At 45.9% G+C, this 22,945-nt stretch overlaps 1 protein-coding gene across 1 annotated transcript in view; it reads right to left on the bottom strand.

Moving 5' to 3' along the window:
* The window catches only part of LOC115459134 (thymus-specific serine protease-like), a gene marked incomplete at its 5' end in the record, with an annotated part of 43,060 nt that extends 20,835 nt beyond the window's left edge, over positions 1-22,225 (bottom strand). The window contains 7 exons of the mRNA XM_030189007.1: positions 2,448-2,495; positions 5,879-5,956; positions 6,431-6,554; positions 14,176-14,305; positions 15,009-15,108; positions 15,512-15,699; positions 22,163-22,225. Of these exons, the coding sequence (XP_030044867.1) occupies positions 2,448-2,495; positions 5,879-5,956; positions 6,431-6,554; positions 14,176-14,305; positions 15,009-15,108; positions 15,512-15,699; positions 22,163-22,225 (731 nt within the window). The remainder of the gene's footprint in view (positions 1-2,447; positions 2,496-5,878; positions 5,957-6,430; positions 6,555-14,175; positions 14,306-15,008; positions 15,109-15,511; positions 15,700-22,162) is intronic.
* Between the last annotated feature and the right edge of the window lie 720 nt (positions 22,226-22,945).

Genomic DNA, 22,945 nt, shown 5'->3' with positions numbered 1-22,945 from the left:
TGCTGGTGACGCCTCGGGAACCCCACCGGGCCCAGTTCAGTCTCTCAGCGGCCCTGCAGAGATTCCCCTGTTCCTATCCCATACTTTCCTGAAATCTGACTTGTTTTGACTCTGCCACTGTTCCATGGATCTGCCTCCCTTCTCATGAAGAACTCTTTCCTCTAAGTGCTCCCGTGTCGTCCTTCTCTCACCACAACAAAGGAGAGGGACTACAAGGGGATGAAAACAAACAACAAAGCACCATGGACCTCCAAGAGTGGGTTTGCAGACAAGCTTTAATGAGGGACCAGACATGGGCTGTGTTTCAGCAGAACACCTGCGTCAGGAGTCTATTAATAAACCTTTGACGCCATGGGAGCCTACTTTTCAAAATTATTGAGGGTGCTAAGCCCAGTGGAAATAACCCCTCCCTGGACATATACAAGGAATTTCTCAATATTTTTTTGGTACATTTGTACCCCACACTTTCCCACTCATGGCAGGCTCAATGCAGCTTACATGGGGCAATGGAGGGTTAAGTGACTTGCCCAGAGTCACAAGGAGCTACCTGTGCCTGAAGTGGGAATCGAACTCAGTTCCTCAGGACCAAAGTCCACTACCCTAACCATTAGGCCACTCCTCCACTCCCAGAGCCGGCTCTTATGTTTGACACAGACATTCTGCTTAAACATGGCCCATGTCAGGTCCCTCATTAAAGCTTGGCTACAAACCCTCTCTTATAGGCCCATTGCGCTTTGTTGTTTAGCTTCCTCCAGAACTTTGGATGGAGCGGGATATAAATTTGTTAAATAAATAAATGACCCCCATCATTCCCAAGCTTCCTTTTCTTTGAAGCAAGCCCGGCCTCATGTGTACATGTGTGTTTATACCTCTGGAGGAACCTGAAAGTTTCTCACATCTCCTTTTCTCCAGGCTTTATACGCTTAGGACTTTCAGCATCTCTCCAGATGTTACATGAGGAAGCCCACGGATCATTTTAATACCTGCCCTCAGGATCGATTCCGTCCTGCCTATATCTTTTTGCAGCTGTGGTATCCAGAAATTTTTATTTTATTTTAGTTACATTTGTACCCCGCGCTTTCCCACTCATGGCAGGCTCAATGCGGCTTACATGGGGCAATGGAGGGTTAAGTGACTTGCCCAGAGTCACAAGGAGCTGTGCCTGAAGTGGGAATTGAACTCAGTTCCTCAGTTCCCTGGGACCAGAGTCCACCACCCTAACCACTAGGCCACTCCCCCACTCAAATGAAAGAGATTTACGCAGTGGCATTCTCGCCCCTTTACCTGGTCATTCTTCTCCTATGCACATCTGCATTCTCCTGGTTTTCGCCGTAGCCTTATCACACATTTGGCTACCTTTAGATTGTCTTATATTTATAAACCTCCAGATCTCTCTCAATTAGAGCACATCAGAACATCTTCCTTGAGGTTTTTTGCATCAACTGCATGATGTTGAATTGTTTTAATGTAAAATCTTAGTTGCCAAACTCTAGAACCTACAGTCTAGATCATTCTCCAAACTCCCTGAAATAATTTCTCACGGGTTTTTTTTGCTGTGCCTTCTGGGTCTGAAAGCATCTCCATTACATCATATATAATCAGGGCAGCAAAATGCCTTTTTGTTTGGAGAGACCCAAGCTCCACCCCTAACTCCAGCGTTTCCCCTTCCCTTTCTTAGACCATGGTCCAGCATCACCTCCCTATGTGCCCCCTCCTACAGCATTAAGCATCTTTCTCTTTCTGTACCTCCCAAACCCCTCCCCATATTCCATGGTGTCCAGCGTTTCTCTCCTTCCCTACCTCTCAAATCCCTCCATGGTATCCAGCATCTCATTATCTTCCTACTTCCCTCCTCCACTAAAAGGTGTCCAGCTTCTTACCTCCTTTCCCCCAGGGCAGCAACACTACAATCAGTATTACAGAAAATTTGTAGCTGGCCAGGGTGGGCCTTGGCCAGCCTTGTGCATGCACAGATGCTCAACTCCTGCCCCCTTTGAACCTGTAGAGGGGGCAGAAGCCAGCAGACCTTCAGCATGAGCAGAAGCTGAAGGCCCCATACTGGCCAGCTGCAATGCATCTTCTGTAATGCTGATTGTACAGTCACTTTCCCAAGGGAAAGGAGGTAAGAAGTTAAATAGTTTGCAGCCGAGGGAGGGAAGGAAAATTTAGTGGTGCTATGGCACCCGTCCCTCCCCAACCTTTCCAATACCTAGGTAGCCAGCCCCTCTTTCAAATTTCTAACTTTTCACATTTTTTTGTCTACATTATGGTGTATATCCTACATCTATATAGAAATGTTTCTCTCCAACAACTGACTCAGTACTTGTAACAAAAGGAATTTTCCCTAGATTGCCCCCTAAATTAGATTAATATCAGATTCTCCTCCTTGGTGATTCTTCAGCTCGGACAGGAAATAAAAGGCAAATTCACAGCCAAAATGAAGTTACCTTGGGGGATCCACCGACTACTGGATCAGACAAACTCTCTGCCACCACCTGGAAGAATTAAAAAAAAAAAAAAAAAACATTTTTGTAGTTCACACCTTTCTGATATTTCTAAGTCTACCGCTAACTCTAACTATAGTCCAAGTCTTGCTACCAACACCAAAATCTAATGCCTAGTGGTTGATGCAGCAGTCCTTGAGCCTGGGGAACTGGGTTCAATTCCCAATGCAGCTCCTTGTGACTTTGGGCAAGTCACTTAATCCTCCATTGCCCCAGGTACAAAATAAGTGCCTGTATATACTACATAAACCACTTTGAATGTAGTTGCAAAAACCACAGAAAGGCAGTATATCAAGTCCCATTTCCCTTTCTAAACAGACCATATCTGAATCCCACAATGATAAACTGTCACCACTTAGAGAAAAGAGGACACTCTGTTTGCATTTCAAAGCTACCAAATAACCCTGACCTTAACCTCCAACTCTAGGCAAATCCGACTCTATCCCAAACCCTACTCAGCTGTATCCTAAACCCTAATTAATGTAACATTAACCTCCTCCTCAATGTGAATCTTAACTCCTAATCTTAAGATTAGGGTAGGCTTGCTTTATGATTAACTCCTAATATGATTCAAACCTGCATTCTAACTTTTGACTGTGACCCAGTCCTAAATCGAGCTTAACCCTAGACTATCTCTATTTCAGGAAGCAGGTGAAAGCTTGGCTCTTCAACCAGGCCTTTAATGGAAGAAGTAACTAACTTCTTAGTCTCACTCACACACACAAGGAGTGACGTGGGCTGCACATACTGCAGCAGGCCATGTTTATCAACTCCTACCCTAGCTGAGATAATATTTAACCATTTCTCTGACCTTATGTGCAACTTTCTCTAAATCAGTCACCTACTTTTTAACTCTTCTTACTCTCTTACCTATCTATATGTTTCATCTTTGCTTTACCCTTCACTATCAATTATAATGTTCTATTACATATTGTGTTGACATTGTAAGTAGTATACTATGCCATACTTTGTATTGTTATTTGAATATTTTGACTGCTGTAATTGCGTATTGCTCACGCTTGATCAATTCTTACTGTACGTCGCCTTGAGTGAATTCCTTCAAAAAGGCAGTAAATAAATCCTAATAAATAAAATAAACACTAAATTTAATCTCTAACCTTAATCCTTCATCCTGATGAGACACTAATCATAGCTCTAACTCTGCCTTTAACCTAGACTCTTCCATCCCTTTTTTGTATATCTGATTATTATTCAAACGTGTTAAGTGGGAGGAGGGGGGAGGGGGGATTGGAAAAGCTCAGTTGTCTGTAGCACACTGGGGTGACTTTAGCCTATGCCCACAGAAGCAAATTTTCAAAAGGAATCCTAACGCTTAAAAGCCAATCTTCTTACTTGAAATCAGGGCTTTTTTGAGGGGGTACTTGGGGGTACTGAGTACCGGCACCTTTTCCATTGTCTGCTAAAACTGACCCATGGACCCCCAAGTTTTAATGAAAGAGCTCAGGCTCTACACACCAATTCTGCCTTGTCATAGATTCTGTGTGACTAGTTGCAGGGTCCTGGTTATTGTGGGATGGGTCCCTCAGTGATCACCCCACCCCTGAAGGGTGACCTAGCATTTGAGTACTGACACCTTTTTTGCTAGAAAAAACACACTGCATGAAATTCAAATACACTCTTATCCACTCACGTTGACTCACCACATGGGAGAAGGAAAAGACTTCAGTGACTAAATCAGTTTATGATAATTAATGCGAAATAGTCTCACAACATCCTTTGTCTAAAAAACCTCCCCTCGTTTAGTTTAAAGGTGAGACTTTTTTTTCTTCTTATTTTTTTACATTCCCGATAGTATTGAGCACAATGACTCAATTCAGGTACAATGCCCACAAAAATACCTATTTGTTCAGTCCAAGAGGTTTTCAATGCAATACAAATGCGGTGCAAACGTTTCTCAACACTTATCTTTGATGCTGTTCTTGTCTGCTCAACGGAGCTGCCCGTTTCACTGGACGCTTCATCAGGAGCTGCTTCAAAAGAATTGCTGTTTGCACTAGCACCAGCCTCTCCGAAGGAACCGATTCTGTGTTCTTTCGGGTAAAAGGAGCCTCTCTATTCTATATTATTAGATGATTTTACACAGAGAGAGAGAGAGAAGGTACCAGGTACAATCTCACTCATAAGATTGTCGCGCGCGTGTGTGTTTTAAGAGAGGCTGAAGCTTCCTTTGCTTGGCAGTTACACACTATGACACAGTGAGTAAGGAGAAAGGGCTTAGGGGCATGCTGCACAGTGCCTGTTTCCAGCTTGGGATACTCCTGAAATAGATATTTACCCAAGTAAATATTTCTGAAAATTGTGCTAGAATGGCCTGGTCCATTAAGGCTTTTCTCCCACATCTTGATGAATTAGGCTGACAGTTAATCTACTACTAATAATAATCATTTCTGTAGTGCTACTAGACATATGCAGTGCTGTACACATTATATGCAGGTACTTTCTCTGTCCCTAGAGGGCTCACAATCTAAGCTTTTGTACCTGGGGCAATGGAGGGTTAAGTGCAGGGCCGCCGAGAGGCTAAGCCGGGCCCGGGGAAAGGCTGCCCCCCCACCCCCCCGGCACTGCAGTCCCCGGTCTCACCTGCCTGCCTTCGGCTCTGACCGCCACCGGGCCCCCTGCATTAAGATCGGCAGCGCCTCAGCTCTGTTTGAAAAGGCAGATCGCCTCCCTTCGGGACCTACCTGTGTCCCGCCCTCGCGGAAACCGGAAGTTACATCAGACGAGGGCGGGACACAGTGAGGGAAGGCCTGAAGGGAGGCGATCTGCCTTCCCAACAGAGCTGAGGCGCTGCCGACTTTAATGCAGGGGGCCCGGTGGTGGACGGAGCCGAGGGCAGGCAGGTGAGACCGGGAACTGTAGCGCCGGCAGCCTGACCCCGGCACCGGGCCCCCTCTTGGAGGCCCAGGCCCGGGGAATTTTGTCCCCCCCATCCCCCCCTCTCGGCGGCCCTGGTTAAGTGACTTGCCCAAGGTCACAAGGAGCTACAGTAGGAATCAAACCCAGGTTGCCAGGATCAAAGCCCACTGCTCTAACCACTGCATTCCAAGGAATAGTCTATAAATAATTACCCAAGTTATAAATGACAGCTCAGCTGAGCTAAAAGTCCCAACTCACAGGCATGACAGAGGTACTAGAACACAACTAGTGCTCCCTCTGTGCACATGGGTTGGAAAGGGAGCTTACATGCCTATCAACTGTGCACACAATGTTTTTGCAGGCTTTTTTTATTGTGAACATAGGTTATACTGTACGCTGAATTGAGGCTTAAAATGTGCACACAAAATGTTTTTTTTATAAGCACATGGGCAGCAAAAATTAGAGAGAACATTGGACATAACTAGCATGCATGTTACCTTATTGTAGCCCACAAAGTCAAGCTCGGCTCTCACTGGGGCTGATGAGGCCACTGCAGCAAAAACGAGGTGCGGAAACTGGAACGAAAAAAGGCAGGGAGTCAGGGAAGGATAGGAGAGAGCAGGAAATGAGGGAAGAGAGGACAAGGAGTCAGGGAAGGATAGGGGAGAGGAGCAAATGAGGGAAGAGAGGACAAGGAGTCGGGGAAGGATAGGGGAGAGGAGCAAATGAGGGAAGAAAGAAGACAGTCAGGGAAAGAGAAGAGCAAACGAAAGAAGAAAGAGAACAGGGAGTCAGGGAAGAATATGGGAGAGGAGCAAATGCAGGAAGAGAGAGGAGTGAACGAAAGAATAGGGAGTCAGGGAAGACAGCAGAGAGGAGAGTAGAAAAAGGGTGGCAGGTATAGGAAGAAGAGATGGATATGTTCAAAAATCCGTATCGCCCGATCACCCCTATCCTCTTAAGCACCACAGTCTTTAAACCCAGGAGGGAATGAGGTGCTACCTCTCCTGTGAAGAGCCCTTCATCTTTTTACTTCCCAGGGCTCTCACCTTCAGTCGGAACCAGGCCGAGAGAGAGCCAGGATAGGAGCCCCCGAAGCAGATCCAGGTGTTGTTTCGGGTTAGGCTGTACTTTTCAGATATGAAGCGGTGGAAGGATGCCAGGTCTGCCAATCTAAGGGGGACAGAAGGGGTATTTGCCACAAATATGTCTTATGCAGTACTGGTACAAGGATCACTGTACTCTTCCCACTTCCCCCTTTCTCCCCCATCCCACTAGTGAGAGCAGCTGCAACCTCTCTCCCAACCACCCGCATCCAGACAGACTGTAGCACCCGGCCAACCACTCACCCTCCCCCAACGAAATGCAGCACCTAGTGATAGGATTGCGCCATACACCCAGGGCTGCCGAGAGGGGGGGGCAGGGGGGACAAAATTCCCCAGGCCGGTGCCGCAGTCCCCTGCACCTGCCCCCCACCACTGGGCTGGGCCCCCTTGAATTCAAATCATAGCGCCTCACCTCAACCTCACTCCGTGTGAAAGAAGCGCAGCAGCGGCAGTCTGCAGATCGCCTCCCTTTGGGCCTTCCCTCCCTGTGTCCTGCCCTCGCGCAAGTTATGTCAGATGAGGGCGGGACACAGGGAGGGAAGGCCCGAAGGGAGGCGATCTGCAGACTGCCGCTGCTGCGTTTCTTTCACACGGAGCAAGGTCGAGGTGAGGCGCTATGATTTGAATTCAGGGGGCCTGGCCCGGTGGTGGACGGAGGGGGGGGGGGGGGCGGCGGGGCTGACCTTGTCCCGGGCCCAGCCCAGTCTCTCGGCGGCCCTGCATACACCCTCCCACTCTCCTTTACCAACAAGATAGCAAGTCCCCATTATCCTCTCTTTTGTTTTACTAGTGTATATTGCTTTCCTACTAAGCCTGTTACCTATGTGTATGTATTTTCTTCTTAGAATTTGGAGTGCTTGAATGATCTTGGAAGGGCTACACTCTAGACTTGGTGACGATGCAGAGCCGTCACGTGACCGCCACAAGTTGTCTCCTATAAAAGAAAGAATGGTTGCAGCCTTTACACCGTGGGCACGTGCCCAAGGAGCTGGTCTTGCTCCTTGGACTTGCTCCGGGTGTGAGCGACAGTTATCATTCTTAACGCAGGTTAGACGGTGGTTTTTATTTTTATTTTTTTTGCTGGGATATTTTATTGCTGGTTGTATTATGTGGAGTGTGGATAGAGTAGTGGGTTTGGGGGGAAAGAGCTATTATGAATAGACTAATGCAACCAGTTTCTATTCCGGTTCTTACTCGAGGGAGGGAGGGAGGGAGGATTATTTTAGGGGGCATAAGCATTTGGGAGTACTGAAACTTTGGGTGATTTAGGAAAGATTGGAAGTGAAGGGTTTTTCTGCCACTGTTTATTATTAAACTAGTAAAAATGGCCCGTTTCTCACACAAATTAAACGGGCTCTAGCAAGGTTCTCATGTAATGGCAATTATGTTTTTAAGGGAACTGTTAGGAGAAATGTTCTGTCATGGGAAGGGTGTATAATGAGTAGTATACTCCAGGGGTATGAGATACAGATTGTTTTATCTATGTTTTTTTTTTGTTTTAATCTTTCTTTTTTTGTGATTTTTATTTATAGTATTTTTTAAAAGATAAAGAGTACGCAGACTCCATCCATGTCCAGCATTTCTCCTCTCTTCCCTCCCCTCCCCTCAATCCATCCATGTCCAGCATCGCTCCATTCTCCCCTGCCCCCATTCATCCACCCATATCCAGCAAATTTCCTCTCTCCCCTGCCCCCATTCATCCATCCATGTCCAGCAATTCTCCTCTCTCCCCTGCCCTCTCCTCCATCCATCCATATCCAGCAAATTTGCTCTCTCCCCTGCCCCCTCCATCCATCCATGTCCAGCAATTCTCCTCTTTCCCCTGCTCTCCCCGCCAGCAATCTCTTCTCTCCCCCTGCCCTCCCCTCCTGCGATCTCTTCTCCCCCTGCCCTCCTCCAATCCAGCCATCTCTTCTCCCTCTGCCCTCCTCTCCAGTCCAGCCATCTCTTCTCCCCCTGCCCTCCTCTCCAATTCCAGCCATCTCTTCTCCCCCTCCCATCCATGTCCAGCAATTCTCCCTGCCCTCCCTCAGTTCCATGACAGCCCTCCTCTCCGTTCCTTCCCCCCGCGCGTTTAACCCTTTTACTTTCAGGCGCAGCGTGCCAATGAAGAGGACAACACAGCTTCTCCCTTCCCTCACACAGTGTCCCATCCTCGCGGAAACAGAAAATGCATCATCGCAGAAAGTGGGACACTGTGTGAGGGAAGTGAGAAGCTGGAGGCGAGCCCACTGTGTCACGGTTGGGCTGGAGAGGCTTAGCCTCTTATATGGGGCGCCTATGACTGTCCTCCCATCCCATCCCTTTCCATCAATTCTCCTCTGCCCTGCCCTCCCCTTCTCTTCCTCCCTCCCTCCCCTCCATGTACCGCGATTTTCTCCTCCTGACATCATTTCGCCTCCAGTGTTCCTTTCCCCCTCATTGTTCTGCCCTCTGACGTCATTACGTTTTGACACAAGGGCAGGGCAATGAGTGGGAATGGATGTTACGAACCCAGGAATCCAGACGTAGAATGTTGGAGGTGCAAATTATTAGATATGATTCTAGGTCGCTGAAGAAGAAAGGTGAACCATTGGGTGTGGTAATTGAAGACAACTCGCTTAAGATATGGCTGAAAGGGGGGGGGGGGGGTTAGGAATTTTATTTAGTTCAGGCTCTCCCTGCATCTTTTTCTTTGGTACTACGGGTCAAGAGAATAGAAGGGGATGGAGGTTGGCGATTGTAGTAACTGGTCATTAGTGTAGTTATAGACCTGTAGGTTTTCTTATACTGAAATATTGTTGGTGCGAGTCGAAGGACCTGCAAGGTTCATGTGGCTTTGGATTCTTCAAAACGCTGGGTCAAACTGAATTGGTGATAGCTTACGCGGATGTTTTGCTTTTAGGAGACTTTAATCTTCATTTGGACGATCTTACTGGTTATAGGGTGCAGGAGTTTGGTTCTTTTTATCAGAACCATAACTTGATCCAATGGGTGCATACTGCTATCCATGAAGAAGGGTATATATTGGGTAACTGATTTTCGCTCAATTATTTTCCATTTTGACTATTCAAAGGGTGGTAATTCAGGACTTATCATGGACAGATCATAAGTTATTGGTTAGCTCTGTATGGATCAATAAAGGAATTGTAGTTGATCAGTCTAAGGAGGAAGTGTTTTCTTGATGTTGGGGGGGGGGGGGGGGGTTGGAGTTAGACTCCATGCCTCTCCTTTTTCAAACCTTTCCCCGCGGATTTTGGAGAATTGACTTTAGAACAAAAAACAGGAAGTATTGACTGGAGTGTTGAATGACTTGGCCCCTTATCGGGCGGTTAGGGTATGCAGGGATAGGCATGGAGCCTGGTACCATTCAGGTTTGCATCTTTTGAAGCAGCAGGTGAGACACTGAGCGGTTGTGGAGGAAGAAAGGCACATCGGAGTTAAAAATCCATTGTAAGTTGTTTCAGAATCAATATAATATGGCAGTGCAGAAGGCAAAAAAGGCATATTTTAGTGAGCTTATAGTTCAGGACATGGGTCCTCCACGTAAGGTGTATGCTATCGTGCAGGAGTTAAGTGAGGGCCAGGTTCCTACTCCTTCTGTAGAAAATCTGGTCTCATTTTTTGTGAGTAAGGTGACTACTTTAAGAGGAACACTGAGTGCCTCAGGATAGAATGATGGTCCAGTGTGTGTGTGTATGGGGGGGGGGGGGTCATCCGATTGTGTTTTGGGGGTTCCAGACAATGTTGGTTGATCTATCTTTGCTCCATTAACCTTGGATTATTTGAAAAAATGTATTGGGTAGGTCCATAAAGGAAATCCAGTATTGTATTGCTGGTTACTTTGTGATCGTCAAGGGCTGTTACCATTGTTGTTGGCTATGTTTGATCAAAGTTTGACTGAGAGTATTCTACCCCGAGAATGGAAGCATGCTGTAGTTCACCTTATATTGAAGAATAAATCTTTGGGTCCCTTGAAAGTAGAACATTATAGACCAATTACAACCTTGGGATTATTGATGAAATTATTGGAAAAAGTAGTGGTGACTGATTATATGGAAGAGCATGCCTTATTGCGTCCGAGACAGGCAGCATTCCGCAAAGGGTGTAGTACCAAATCTAATTTAGTCACTTTGTTAAGTGAAGTGCAAGGTATTTTGTATTTAGGGGATTTAGTTTTAGTACCGTCATTGGATTTAGCATCAGTTTTTGATGTTATTGACCATTCTCTGTTGTTGACTTGGTTACAGGCGATTGGGTTAGATGCACTGGTTCTGGCTTGGCTTCAGAATTTTTTATATGAATGTCTTTTCTCCTGCAACAATCAATTCCAATTGCTCTTTTCCCCATGCTTTTACTTGCGGGGTACCCCAGGGGTCAAAGTCATCTCCAATTCTTTTAAATATTTTTATTTGGACCCTGGTGGATTTGATTGATCGTTGTGGAGTAAGTTCATATGTTTACGCTGATGATATTTTGTTGGTTGTACAGGCCTCACAGGGAGCTGTTGATTTAATTCCTGTTAAAGATTGTTGGCAGGAAATTTGCCATTGGTTAAAAAGTAAATAAGATGATTCTGAATGTGAAGACGACGGTAGCCTGCTGGATAACAAGTGGGCGAGAGAGACTGGGTACTTCTGTACAGTTGAATGTGGACACTCTACCAATAGTTAAATATTTGGGGGTGTGGCTGGATTATTGATTGGATTTTTTTCAGGACAGATAGACAGATTGGTGGGTCGAGGTTTTAGGACATTGCACAAATTATAGGCTATAAAAGGATATGTGGATGAGAGGGTTTTTCCTTGTTTGCTTTATGCTCTGTTTATATCACAATGCAGTTTTAGTTGGGTTACCTCAATACCATCTGAAGAAGCTTCAGACATTGCAAAATGTGGCTATTCGGGTGATAGGGAGAGTGGCCTCTGTGTTGGAGTATAATACTTATGATATGATACGGATGCTGACCCAGAATATTTATGATATGATCAGGGGCGTATCTGGAATCTGGCGGTAGGGGGGGCCAGAGCCAGAGAGGGGGGGCATATTTTTGCCTCCCCCCCCCCCCCCCCCCCGCCGCCGCCTCTCTCCACCCCCTCCCCGCCGTCAACCCTCCCCCGCTGCTTACTTTTGCTGGCGGGGGGCCCCAACCCCCGCCAGCCGAGGTCCGACCCGCAATCTCCATATTTCGTCTTCCGAAGTTCCTCCGTGGCCATGTGCTTCAAGGAAGTAACGCTGCAGTGCTGATTGGTCGCAGCACGTCAGACGCCGAACTGGATTCAACCAATCAGCACTGCAGCGTTACTTCCTTGAAGCACATGGCCACGGAGGAACTTCGGAAGACGAAATATGGAGATTGCGGGTCGGACCTTGGCTGGCGGGGGTTGGGGCCCCCCGCCAGCAAAAGTAAGCAGCGGGGGAGGGTTGACGGCGGGGAGGGGGGCCAGGGCGAAATCTGCGGGGGCCCAGGCCCCTGTGGCCCCACGCAGATACGCCCCTGGATATACTTATGCTGACCCAGAATGTTTGTTTTCTGACATGCAGAATGTTTGTTTTGACCTGTTGCTACCAGAATATTTGTTTGACAGGTTGCTACCACAACGCTCCGTTGCGGTGGGTAACTCACTACAGGACTGTGCTGAGAAACAAGTCCAAAGGCTGGTGTTTTCATCAGAGGGTGCCTGGGAGAGAGGAATGCAGATTGGCCACTCATTGTTCTGTTCTAGGCACACTTGTTTGTGAGCTCTGTACCTGGTTGAGGGACGCCTCGCTAGTGCTGGAATTTTTCCCGCAGATCTCTGGGCGGTCATCGGTGCTTCCCCGATTGATGTTGCAGCTCAGATGAAGGCTACAATCCTGTGGTGATGTATGTATACTGCATAAGAGTGTTATGTAATATGTGGGTGCCTATTGATGTGTGAATAAACAATCTTTAAAGCAATATCCGAACCCTTGAATTTGCTACAGTCTCTCAGGAGCATGTTACTCCACTTTATGTTCAATATCATTGGTTGCCCATATATTACAGAGTTCAATTTAAAATGTTAGTTTTGACCCATAAGGCTTATTATGTACATTCCCCATTACCAATTGCGTCATCAATCCAAACCTATGTCCCAAGCAGGAAGTTACATTCTGGGGAGTCTTTTCTTTTAGTAGTACCGGGGGTTAAAGAAGCTCAGTTATGCGTAAATGGGCCTTTTTTGTAGCTGCCCCTGATTTTTGGAATAGGATTCCTATAGCCTTAAAGGCAGAGCGAAGCCCTCAATGGTTTAAATATCCGTTAAAAGCATATTTGTTTGCTAATGTGTTTTCGGGCGATTGGTTTGGGAGAAGTTGTTGTTATTACCTATGATTTTTCTTTGAGTGCTCTGGAGTGTTGTGAGCTTTCCTATAACCATTATAGTTCAATTTTTTTATTTTTTTTTTTATTTAGTTGTATCCTATATAATAATTCTCACCTCCAACAGGATGTGCTTGGGACCGTGCCTGCCGGAAGTGGTCTGCTAGGCAGGCAAGCACTGACCTCAGTGACAGACAATTTGGCAAAGCAAAACAATCTGAGTGCTGGCCATTAGGACACAGGGTTGATAGGAGAGTTTTAAAAGACTGAAGGAACCGAAAGTGTTAAATGGGGGGAGGGGGGAGTTCTCAACCACTGAAAGACATGAACATTTGGGAAAGGAAAACAATCTGAATGCTGGCCATTAGGACACAGGGTAGAGTTTTAAAAGACTGAAGGAAATGAAAGTGTTAAACTGGAGAAGGGGGGGGGCAGTTGTGAATGACTGAAAGACATGCAAATTTGGGACAGGAAAAGAATCTCAATGCTGGTCATTAGCATACAGGGTACATAGGACAGTTTTAAAAGACTGAAGGAACCAAAAGTGTTCGGGGGGGGGGGGGGGGGGGGGGGTGGAGTTCTGAATGAATGAATGAAATAAATGAAAATTTACGAGAGGAACACAATCTGAATGCCGGGCATTTGTACACAGGGTAGATAGGACACTTAAAAAAAAAATGAAGGACGTGAAAGTATTATATCTTGGGGGAGGGGTGAGGAAAGCAGTGGGGTATCCGGATACTGGGCGTTAGGGCCACGGGGGTACATAGACTTTTGAAAGCCTTAAGGAACCCAAAGTGTGGGAAGGAGGAGGAAAAGGAGGGGAGGGAACGGGGTGAGGGGCATTAGGAACAGTGGAGGGGGCCCTGTCACACACTCTCATTCTCACACACACACTGTCACACAGACAGTCTCACTCTGTCACACACCCGCACATTCACTCTGGCTCTCTCTCTCTCTCAAACATACACACTCCCAGGAAAACCTTGCTAGCGCCCGTTTCATTCGTTCCAGAAACGGGCCTTTTTTACTAGTTTTATTATAAACCATTTTGATATAAAATGTATGTAATGCAGTATATTACGTTCAATAAAACTGTACATTTCCTCCCTCACCCCAACAACCTTAAGCACTCATTCCCCTTCCGTTCCACCCACCACCAGTGCTCCAACACAAGAGGCGGCAGCTCTAGCCAGTCAGATTTTTAAAGGTTTCTAAATCCCGTCCTGCAGCCTCAATGCCAGAGCCCCAGTGATCCCACAGTCCTATACCCTTGATAACCGGGTCCTGGTAACCTCACATTGCAAGGTCCTTATACTCCGACTGTCTGTGCCCTGGTACCATCAGGCTGAGCCCCTGTACTCACGCTTGCTGGCTGGAAAGGAAGCGGATCCCCTCATTTGTGAGCCCGTCCTTGTTGATGCTGTTCCCATAGTAACGATGTTCCAGTGCCACCAGCAGCGCACCATGGCTTTGTGCCAGTTCCACGTGTTCCCCTGAAACAGGGCAACATGCTCAGTAGCTCAATCACAGCTCCCTTCCCCGCATGCAACAGGAAAAATCCAGGCCTGGATCAGCCAGTCTTAAGTAACACGGACTCCTCTAATGAGGCAGAGTTATAACAGAGCAGCCACCTTGTGTGTGTGCCCTGGAGAAGAGGTAGCTGAGGGGAGATATGATAGAGGTCTATAAAATACTGAGTAAAGTGAACAGGTAGACGTGAATCGTTAGTGCACTCTTTCAAAAAAATACAAGGACAAGGGGGAACGCAATGAAGCTACTATCAGAGAAAATATTTCTTCACTCAGTGTGTAATTAAACTCTGAAATTTGTTGCTAGAGAATGTGGTAAAAAGTGGTTAGCTTAGCAGGGTTCAAAAAAAAGGGTTGGACATGCTCATAAAAGAAAAGTCCATATGCTATTATTAAGATGGACTCGGGAAGATGGACTCTGAATGGGATGTGTTGGCATTGCCATACATCAGCCGCTAGCACAGCTTAGTAAACAGAAGGGTTAGTGTGCTGCTTGTAATACTGCCATTCCTGCCTCTCATGTCTAACATTAAGCCGCAGAGATATTTTTTTTCATAGTGCGCTATCCTGACAATCTTTCTTCAGGCCTCATTTGATCATTAAGCCAGCGTCTCCTCCTAGCAGAATCAACTCGCTGTGGCTGCCGTAGACTGGTAATCTCACTTACCTGCCCGGACGGAAAACTCAGACAAAGAACTCTCTCCACCAATATATAGGAAGACAGGGCCCTGGGGATGCTTCCAGTGCTCTTCATTAACCCAGTACCTCTGTGGAGGCAAAAGAGAGCAGCTTCGAGTACAACAGTAATTTTTAAGCTCCTCCCCTCCCCCCAGTTAGTCTGGTTTTCAGGAGGCAGTGCATAACCAGACAGGCTAGGGGGTACTCCAGACTCCAGGGATGACTTAAAAACAGTGGGGTACAGGATGGGGTCCTTATTTCCTTCCTTAGAAAAGGACAGGCAACTGGTGCTTCAGAAAGGCGTACTGTGTGTGAACTGGTTCCCACCAGGAGTAAGGTAAGAACAGTCTCAATGGGTGCTACAGGTGCAGGTTAAGAAAAGAGGCATGCTGGGTACTTCAGGAACAGGGTAAGGACAGGTTGACACTGGGAACCACAGGATTGCAGTAAGAGTAAGGTGGCACTGGGAGTTGCAGGAGCAGGGTATCTCACCTGATTGTATGTGGCGTTGTTCTGACGATTAAAATGATCCAGAGGTTGTCTGATATAACTCTCAGTGGGACGATTCCAGCCCACTGCAGCCTCCCCCCAGTGCATCTTCCTCTGGACATAAAAGTCCTTCATAGCCTGGACTTCCCGGTACTGCAGGACTTTTCTCTTTAGCATTTGGAAATTCCTGCCTGACAATATAAAAAATTAAATAAAATAAAAATCACAACCCGATTACTTAGCGAGAATGATAAAAACCTTTAGCTTGGTAAAGAGAGAACCGAGGGGGAATACGATAGAGGTCTACACGATCCCGAGTGAAGTAGAACAGACAAACGTTAATCGATTGTTTAATCTTTCAAAAACGACAAAGACTAGGAGACACTCGATAAAGTTACACTTTTAAAATGAATAGGAGAAAATATTTCTTTCACTCAATGAATATTTAAGCTCTGGAACTCATTGCTGGAGGATGTGGTAACAGCGGTTAGCGTATCTGGCTCTTTAAAAAAAAAGTCTGGACAAGTTCCTGGAGGAAAAGTCCACAATCTGCTATTAAGGTAAACATGGGGAAAGCCACTACTTATCTCCAGGATCAGTAGAATGGAATGTTGCTACTATTTAGGTTTCCGCCAGGTACTTGTGACCTGGATTGGCCATTGTTGGAAACAGCATACTGGGTACTATTGTGATCCATGATATGAAACCTTCCATAGTCAAGTTCAAATCCACCCTGAAAACACAACTTGTATCCCACCTAACACTAAGCGGCTTACAATAAAAACATACAAAATATTTTAAAATCAGACAAAAGCATCAACTAACGAAGAAAGTCTGAAAAAGAAACCTGCATCTTGCTAAACTCAGGCAATTAAATACTAAGGAAAGCCTGCAGGAGCAAGTGTCTCTTCCATATTTTCTTAAACTGTTGAAAACTAGAACAAAAATGATTAATAAAGGACCTACTACAGAAAAGACACATTTTGTTGTCTATGCACAGTGAATTTTATTCAAAACTGGTACAAAAAGACATCTGCCATTCTCAGATCTTAATTGACACAATGGTCTGTACAGTTGTATTACTTGTTTCAAATACCATGAGGCAGATTGATACAAACTTTGGTAAATCAATGTCAAAACCTTAAACCTACTACCCCCATAAACTATTCTGGCTGCTGAATTTTGGATCACTTGTAATGCTCTACTATGCAACTTATCAAACAAAAAAGTGAGGCGAAAACCAGGATATCCAACATGCAAGGACCTTTATTATAGCAATGAGGCCAGACACGGCCGTGTTTCGGCACACGGGCCTGCCTCAGGGGTCAACAAGCCTGTTTTGGCTGATGTTGGTAAACAGGAAACTTGAATCCGAAGCTTTGTTTAGTTTGGGTTTTTGTTTTTTTTTTTTGCATGTATTATGTCACTAGTTTTCCGGAGAGATTTTTGCATGGCAGAGCAGTAACGTTTGTTTCTAACTTGGAAGGCACAATGATCTGCACAGCAAAGGACAGGAAAACCTTCGGATTCAAGTTTCCTTTTTACCAACATCAGCCAGACAGGCTTGTTGACCCCTGAGGCAGGCCCATGTGCTGAAACACGGCCGTGTTGGGTCCCATTATGCGATTGCTACAATTAAGGTCCTTGCATGTTGGATATCCTCCTGATTTTCGCTTCACTTTTTTGTTTGATGCTGAACCGTGAGGACTTTGTCCCCTCCTCATCATCATTTTTTCTCCTACTACGCAACTTATTCATTCCTACATACAGAGCATTACGGAAATCCAATCTCATCAATATTATACATTGTACCGCTATTCAAAAATTGTAGGTACTTAGCATAGTTTTCAACTTGCAAGCTGGAGAAACTTGATCTCACAACCTGTCCTACTTGCTCCTGAGAGCATAGGAGCCAACTTTTCAAAATTATTGGGAGTGCTGAGCCCAATGGAAATAACACCCCCCCCCCCCCCCGGATAGATATAAACAATTTGCTCAGTATTGGGGGTGCTCAAGCACCCACAAAGTTGGCTCCTATGCCCCGAGAATCCAGGATTCTAAACTTTTCATTTGCTGCTTCACAGGTACAGCTACAGATAAGCACCCAACAAAGGGTGACGGATTCATTTGATTCCCTATCATCACAATTTCAGTTTCCATCAAGTTCAGTAACAACTTATTTGGCATAAAGTATTAGGTCACGAGTTACATGTCAGCAGGTTACATCATACATCACAAGACACGAACAATAGATACTTATTGGTTGAGAGTACATTCAGCTTTATCAGCATTCTAGAGAGCAAAAGTCAAAACAGCAGCTAGCTATTTTGGTAAAACTTATTACCATATTGGGAACAAGAAACTCGTAAGCAAAAAGTATATATATATTTTCAGTATACATCTGATTGCTCAAAATATGCAAGCTACTAATGTACATTACTTTTGGTTCCTCTGTGTATGCTTAGTGGTTTTTCCTAGCATCTGGGCAGACATTTATCACTACAGCAAGTTTGTCAACTTAAAAATGTGTCAGTCTAAAACTAGTTAAATGCATCTGTCCTGCTCTATCTTCAAATTGATTTTATTTTCACAATTTAATGCTTAACTCTTGATATTCCTTTCTGAGCTGGGGGGGGGGGGGGTGCTATCATGTTCATAATGCATCCATAATATCATCATAAATTAATGTCAGATTCCAGACAACTGTGGTAAAGAGCAAGTAAAAATACTGCTGAAATGGTTTACTCACCTGTGTCTTCCTGGGTCTATGTTTTTATTTTACCTTTACTACTAATTTCTATAGGGCTACTAGACCTACACAGCACTGTACACATTATAAGCAGGTACTTTCTCTATCCCTAGAGGGCTCACAATGTAGGTTTTTGGTACCTGGGGCAATGGAAGGGTTAAGTGACTTGTTCAAGGTCACAAGGCACTGAAGTGGGAATTGAACCCAGTTCCCCAGGATCAAAGTCCGCTGCATTAACCACTAGGCTACTCCTCCATTCACTGCACTCTTGCACATTCACATTTTTTTAAAATTTTTATTACATTTGTACCCTGCGCTTTCCCACTCATGGCAGGCTCAATGCGGCGGGCAATAGAGGGTTAAGTGACTTGCCCAGAGTCACAAGGAGCTGCCTGTGCCGGGAATCGAACTCAGTTCCTCAGTTCCCCAGGACCAAAGTCCACCACCCTAACCACTAGGCCACTCCAGTATTAAAGATAGGCTATCACAGCAAGTTTGTTTTTACTGTTTCAGAGGGACCCAGGAAGACACACATGTGAGTAAACCATTTCAGCGGTATTTTTACTTGCTCTTTACCACAGTCTTGAATCTGACCAGATTTTGGGTTTAGATGTTTGGCTGAAAGAGATCCTATCATTTCCTTACAGTGACCTAGGTTGGTGTAGTATTTAGGTTTGCACGAACTGGGTAAGCCACTATCTATCCAGTTACTGTGTCACTTTTAATATTCACATTTTTAGTGCAGGCGCACTATGTTAAGAAGTGATGTTACGGTACTATATTAAACTTTTATTTTAACTTTCATTTAGCACCGAGTAAGCTTTTACATAGATGAACACATGCTTTGTTCATTTATGTATTTATATGTGATTGGTTGAACCTTTTACTGATTTATTTTTATGTGTTTGTCACAGTTTTTTTATGCCCCTGATGCAGCCTAGGCAAAACGTGGCCATGTCGGACATCTGTGAATCCTGGGAGCATTATTAAAGACCGCATTTCTTCAGCAAGGTCTGCTTCCTGTCTTTTAGCATGCAACCTGCCAAAGGCACTTTGATGTTAACAATGCAGATGACAGACTAAGCGAGACTTCTGCGCTCTGCCTCTGATCATCTTTTATGTATCCCCTCCCCTATCGCTCTTCACCTGATGATCACTTGTGACACAGCTTTTAGCTACTTGGGCTCGAAGCTTTGAAATTCTCTTCTTCCCCCTACTCCGGTCTACCCCCTGTCTTTCATTTAAAGTCCTTCTTATGACGCACCTTTTCTCCCTGGCCTTTGAGCCCCCCATCCCTCCTAATGCCTCCCCTCTTACTTTGGCTAACACCTTCATCTGCTTTGTACTATTAATAATTTTTTTTTTTCTGTTAACTGCGTAGTTGCCTGTTTGGATCTATTTTGTGGTATATCAAGTCTGAATAAAATAAGTACTCTCATCTTCCATCCCCTCTCTGTAGTCCATTTGTGGGGTCCAGAGCCCAAGGTGGAGGGAGGCACACACAGTTTGACCTGCTGCAAAAGCACATACCTTGGCTGGCGGGATTTATAGCGCCTCATCCTGCTCATTGAAATCAGTGCGGCAAGTCCTATAACGCACCAGGATTGAGTGGTCAAAAGTCCATGACTGTCCCTAAATCTCCAGCCTGGAACTGGGTAACTTGGCATCTCTGGGAGAAGTCTGCTCCTCATGACAGGAAGCCAGTTACTAACCCTGCTTCCAACCCGTGAAGCCAGTAAGTGACTCGATTTAGTCCATCCCTTGCATGAACAGAGATGTCTCCCCAGTATGATAAATAACAGTGTACCTGCACCAATTTAAAGCAGCCTTCAGCCCACTGCAGATGACCAAATGGACAAATAAGAAAAGCGGGAACTACAAGATCCAGCATGCAGTGGGGTGGTAAAATCCAGACTGCGGCCAAAATCCCAGGGACTTAGAAAAAGATCATTAAAAAAATCAGGGCTGGCTCAATGAGTCTCATGTTTAGGATAACCAACCAGACAAATAAAAGCGGGAACTACAAGATCCAGCATGTAGTGGGGTTGTAAAATCCAGACTAGCCCACCCTGCTCGGCACAACTGGAGCTGCTAAAGCTCTTCTACGGGGGGGGGGGGGGGGGGGGGGGAGCGTGCAGAACACTGCCTGGGAATCTGATTACCCAGGAGGGGGAGCAGTACTTATGCATCAGGGTCCCAATTTATTATTATTTTTGTTACATTTGTACCCTGCGCTTTCCCACGGCACTCATGCGGCTTACAATTATATACAGGTACTTATTTGTACCTGGGGCAATGGAGGGTTAAGTGACTTGCCCAGAGTCTACATGGAATGTTGCTACTATTGAGATTCTGTTGCTACTATTGGAGATTCTACATGGAATGTTGCTACTATTGAGATTCTGTTGCTACTATTGGAGATTCTACACGGAATGTTGCTATTCCACTAGCAACATTCCATGTAGAAGGCTGCGCAGGCTTCTTGGCCACCTTTAAATCTAGACTGAAAACCCACCTCTTTAACATTGCTTTTGACTCGTAACCACTTGTAACCACTCGCCTCCACCTACCCTCCTCTCTTCCTTCCCGTTCACATTAATTGATTTGATTTGCTTACTTTATTTATTTTTTGTCTATTAGATTGTAAGCTCTTTGAGCAGGGACTGTCTTTCTTCTATGTTTGTACAGCGCTGCGTATGCCTTGTAGCGCTATAGAAATGCTAAATAGTAGTAGTAGTTGTAGTCACAAGGAGCTGCCTGTGCCTGCAGTAGGAATCGAACCCAGTTCCCCCGGACCAAAGTCCACCACCCTAACCACTAGGCCACTCCTCCACTGTTGCTACTATTTGAGATTCTACATGGAATGTTGCTATTCCACTAGCAACATTCCATGTAGAAGTCGGCCCTTGCAGATCACCAATGTGGCCGCGCAGACTCACAGAAACAGAAGCCTGCGCAGCCTTCTACATGGAATGTTGCTAGTGGAATAGCAACATTCCGTGTAGAATCTCCAATAGTATCTATTTTATTTTTGTTACATTTGTACCCCGCGCTTTCCCACTCATGGCAGGCTCAGTGTGGCTTACATGGGGCAATGGAGGGTTAAGTGACTTGCCCAGAGTCACGAGGAGCTGCCTGTGCCTGCAGTGGAAATGGAACCCGGTTCTCCCCAGGACCAAAGTCCACGCCTCCACTCACGGTCGGCGTCTGGGTGGGCAGGGACTGGGCTGTGTGCCCAGAGGAGAGAGGAAGCAGCGTCTGCCGCCGAGAATCAAGCTTGGAAGCTTCCCAGCTGGGATGTGACCGGGTGGGGGTGGAGGGAGGATCTCAGCGTTTGCTCCAGCCGACGTGGAGGCTGAGCTCGGAGTCTCCGACCAATAGTCAACTTCATATGATCATTAAGGTCCGCCATAGTTCTGTATACGGCGGCAAGTCACGTGCTCAGAAGGATCCCAGCTTCAAATTCAAAGCTATTACACAGTCTGTGTCTGTGCAAGAGAATGAGGATCTTGTTCAGGGTCACACCGAGCAGAAATGGACGTCAAAGTTCGAAAGAGTCCAATTTACCCTCAGCTGTCCCAGGGCAGAGAGAAAGTAAAGTTGGGTCCGGGAAATGCTGCGGACCGTAGAGTTTCCCCTTCTCTGTAAAAAAAAGTACCATCATCTCGCGCCTATCCAACCCCACACAAACGCTAAGGAGCCAACGTTTCAAAATTATTGGGGGTGCTAAGTCCAATGGAAATAATCCCTCCCTGGACCCATACAAGGAATTTTTCCAATATTTGGGGGGTGCTGTCTAGAGTGCTCCTTTCTTTTCCAGTGCATCCCTTCCCCATCGCTATCTCCCAGTCAGAAGCCACAACCAACTGCAAAGTAGCCAAAGCCACAGAAGAACCCCAACTTACCCCCATCTATCAGCCCCAACAGGGGCAGGAGGAGAAGGAAAGCCAGAGCGAAAGTTGAGCCCGCTTCATGATTTCACCCAGGACAGTAGCCCAAGGTGTGCTGCAGTCACACACTCTTTCAGTTTTCGAATGGCTTTTCTCTGGGCTTCCTGCTCACTTCACATGACTCCCCCACCCCCCCTGCATTACTTTCACTTTCACTTTTCTCTGTGGCCGGCCGCCTCAAGGGTTCCTCATCCGGTCACAGTCATGAAAGTTTTAGTCTGACCGATAATCCATGTGATGCCAAAGAGTAACTACATAAAATAGCTATAGGGAAATAATACAAATACAGATCATTGCTACCTCATGCTGGTGCCGGTTAATATTTGTTTCTGGTGGGAGAGCGGGGGGAAACAGATTTTTTTTTAAGATGATAAAAAAGCTTTTTAATTGGATTCCTAAAGCATCTGTTGAAGTGCCTTGTCCCAGGTTATACAACTGCAAATAGAAGAAGCAGGATTACTCAGGATCCCAGATCATTGCTCTAATCTCTCAGAACACTTTGAAAAACAGATTTAAAAACAAAAAAAAACCAAGAGGCTTGGAGTTATTTGGTAAAACGGATCTGTGGGATCCGTGGACTACCGAGCAGTGCCGTAGCGAGGGCAGCTGACACCCGGGGCAGGTCACCGCTGCGCACCCCCCCCCCGGATGCAGCCCGGCACCCCCCCTCGGCGCGCACCCCCCCCCCCCCCCCGGAGCGCATTCTTACATTGAACTAGGAAGCGAGGGGCGGGCGAG

This window comes from Microcaecilia unicolor, unplaced genomic scaffold (assembly GCF_901765095.1).
Source record: "Microcaecilia unicolor unplaced genomic scaffold, aMicUni1.1, whole genome shotgun sequence".
NCBI lineage: Eukaryota > Metazoa > Chordata > Amphibia > Gymnophiona > Siphonopidae > Microcaecilia > Microcaecilia unicolor.
Note: the sequence above shows the minus strand (reverse complement) of the source record. Positions and strands in the feature narration are given on the sequence as shown.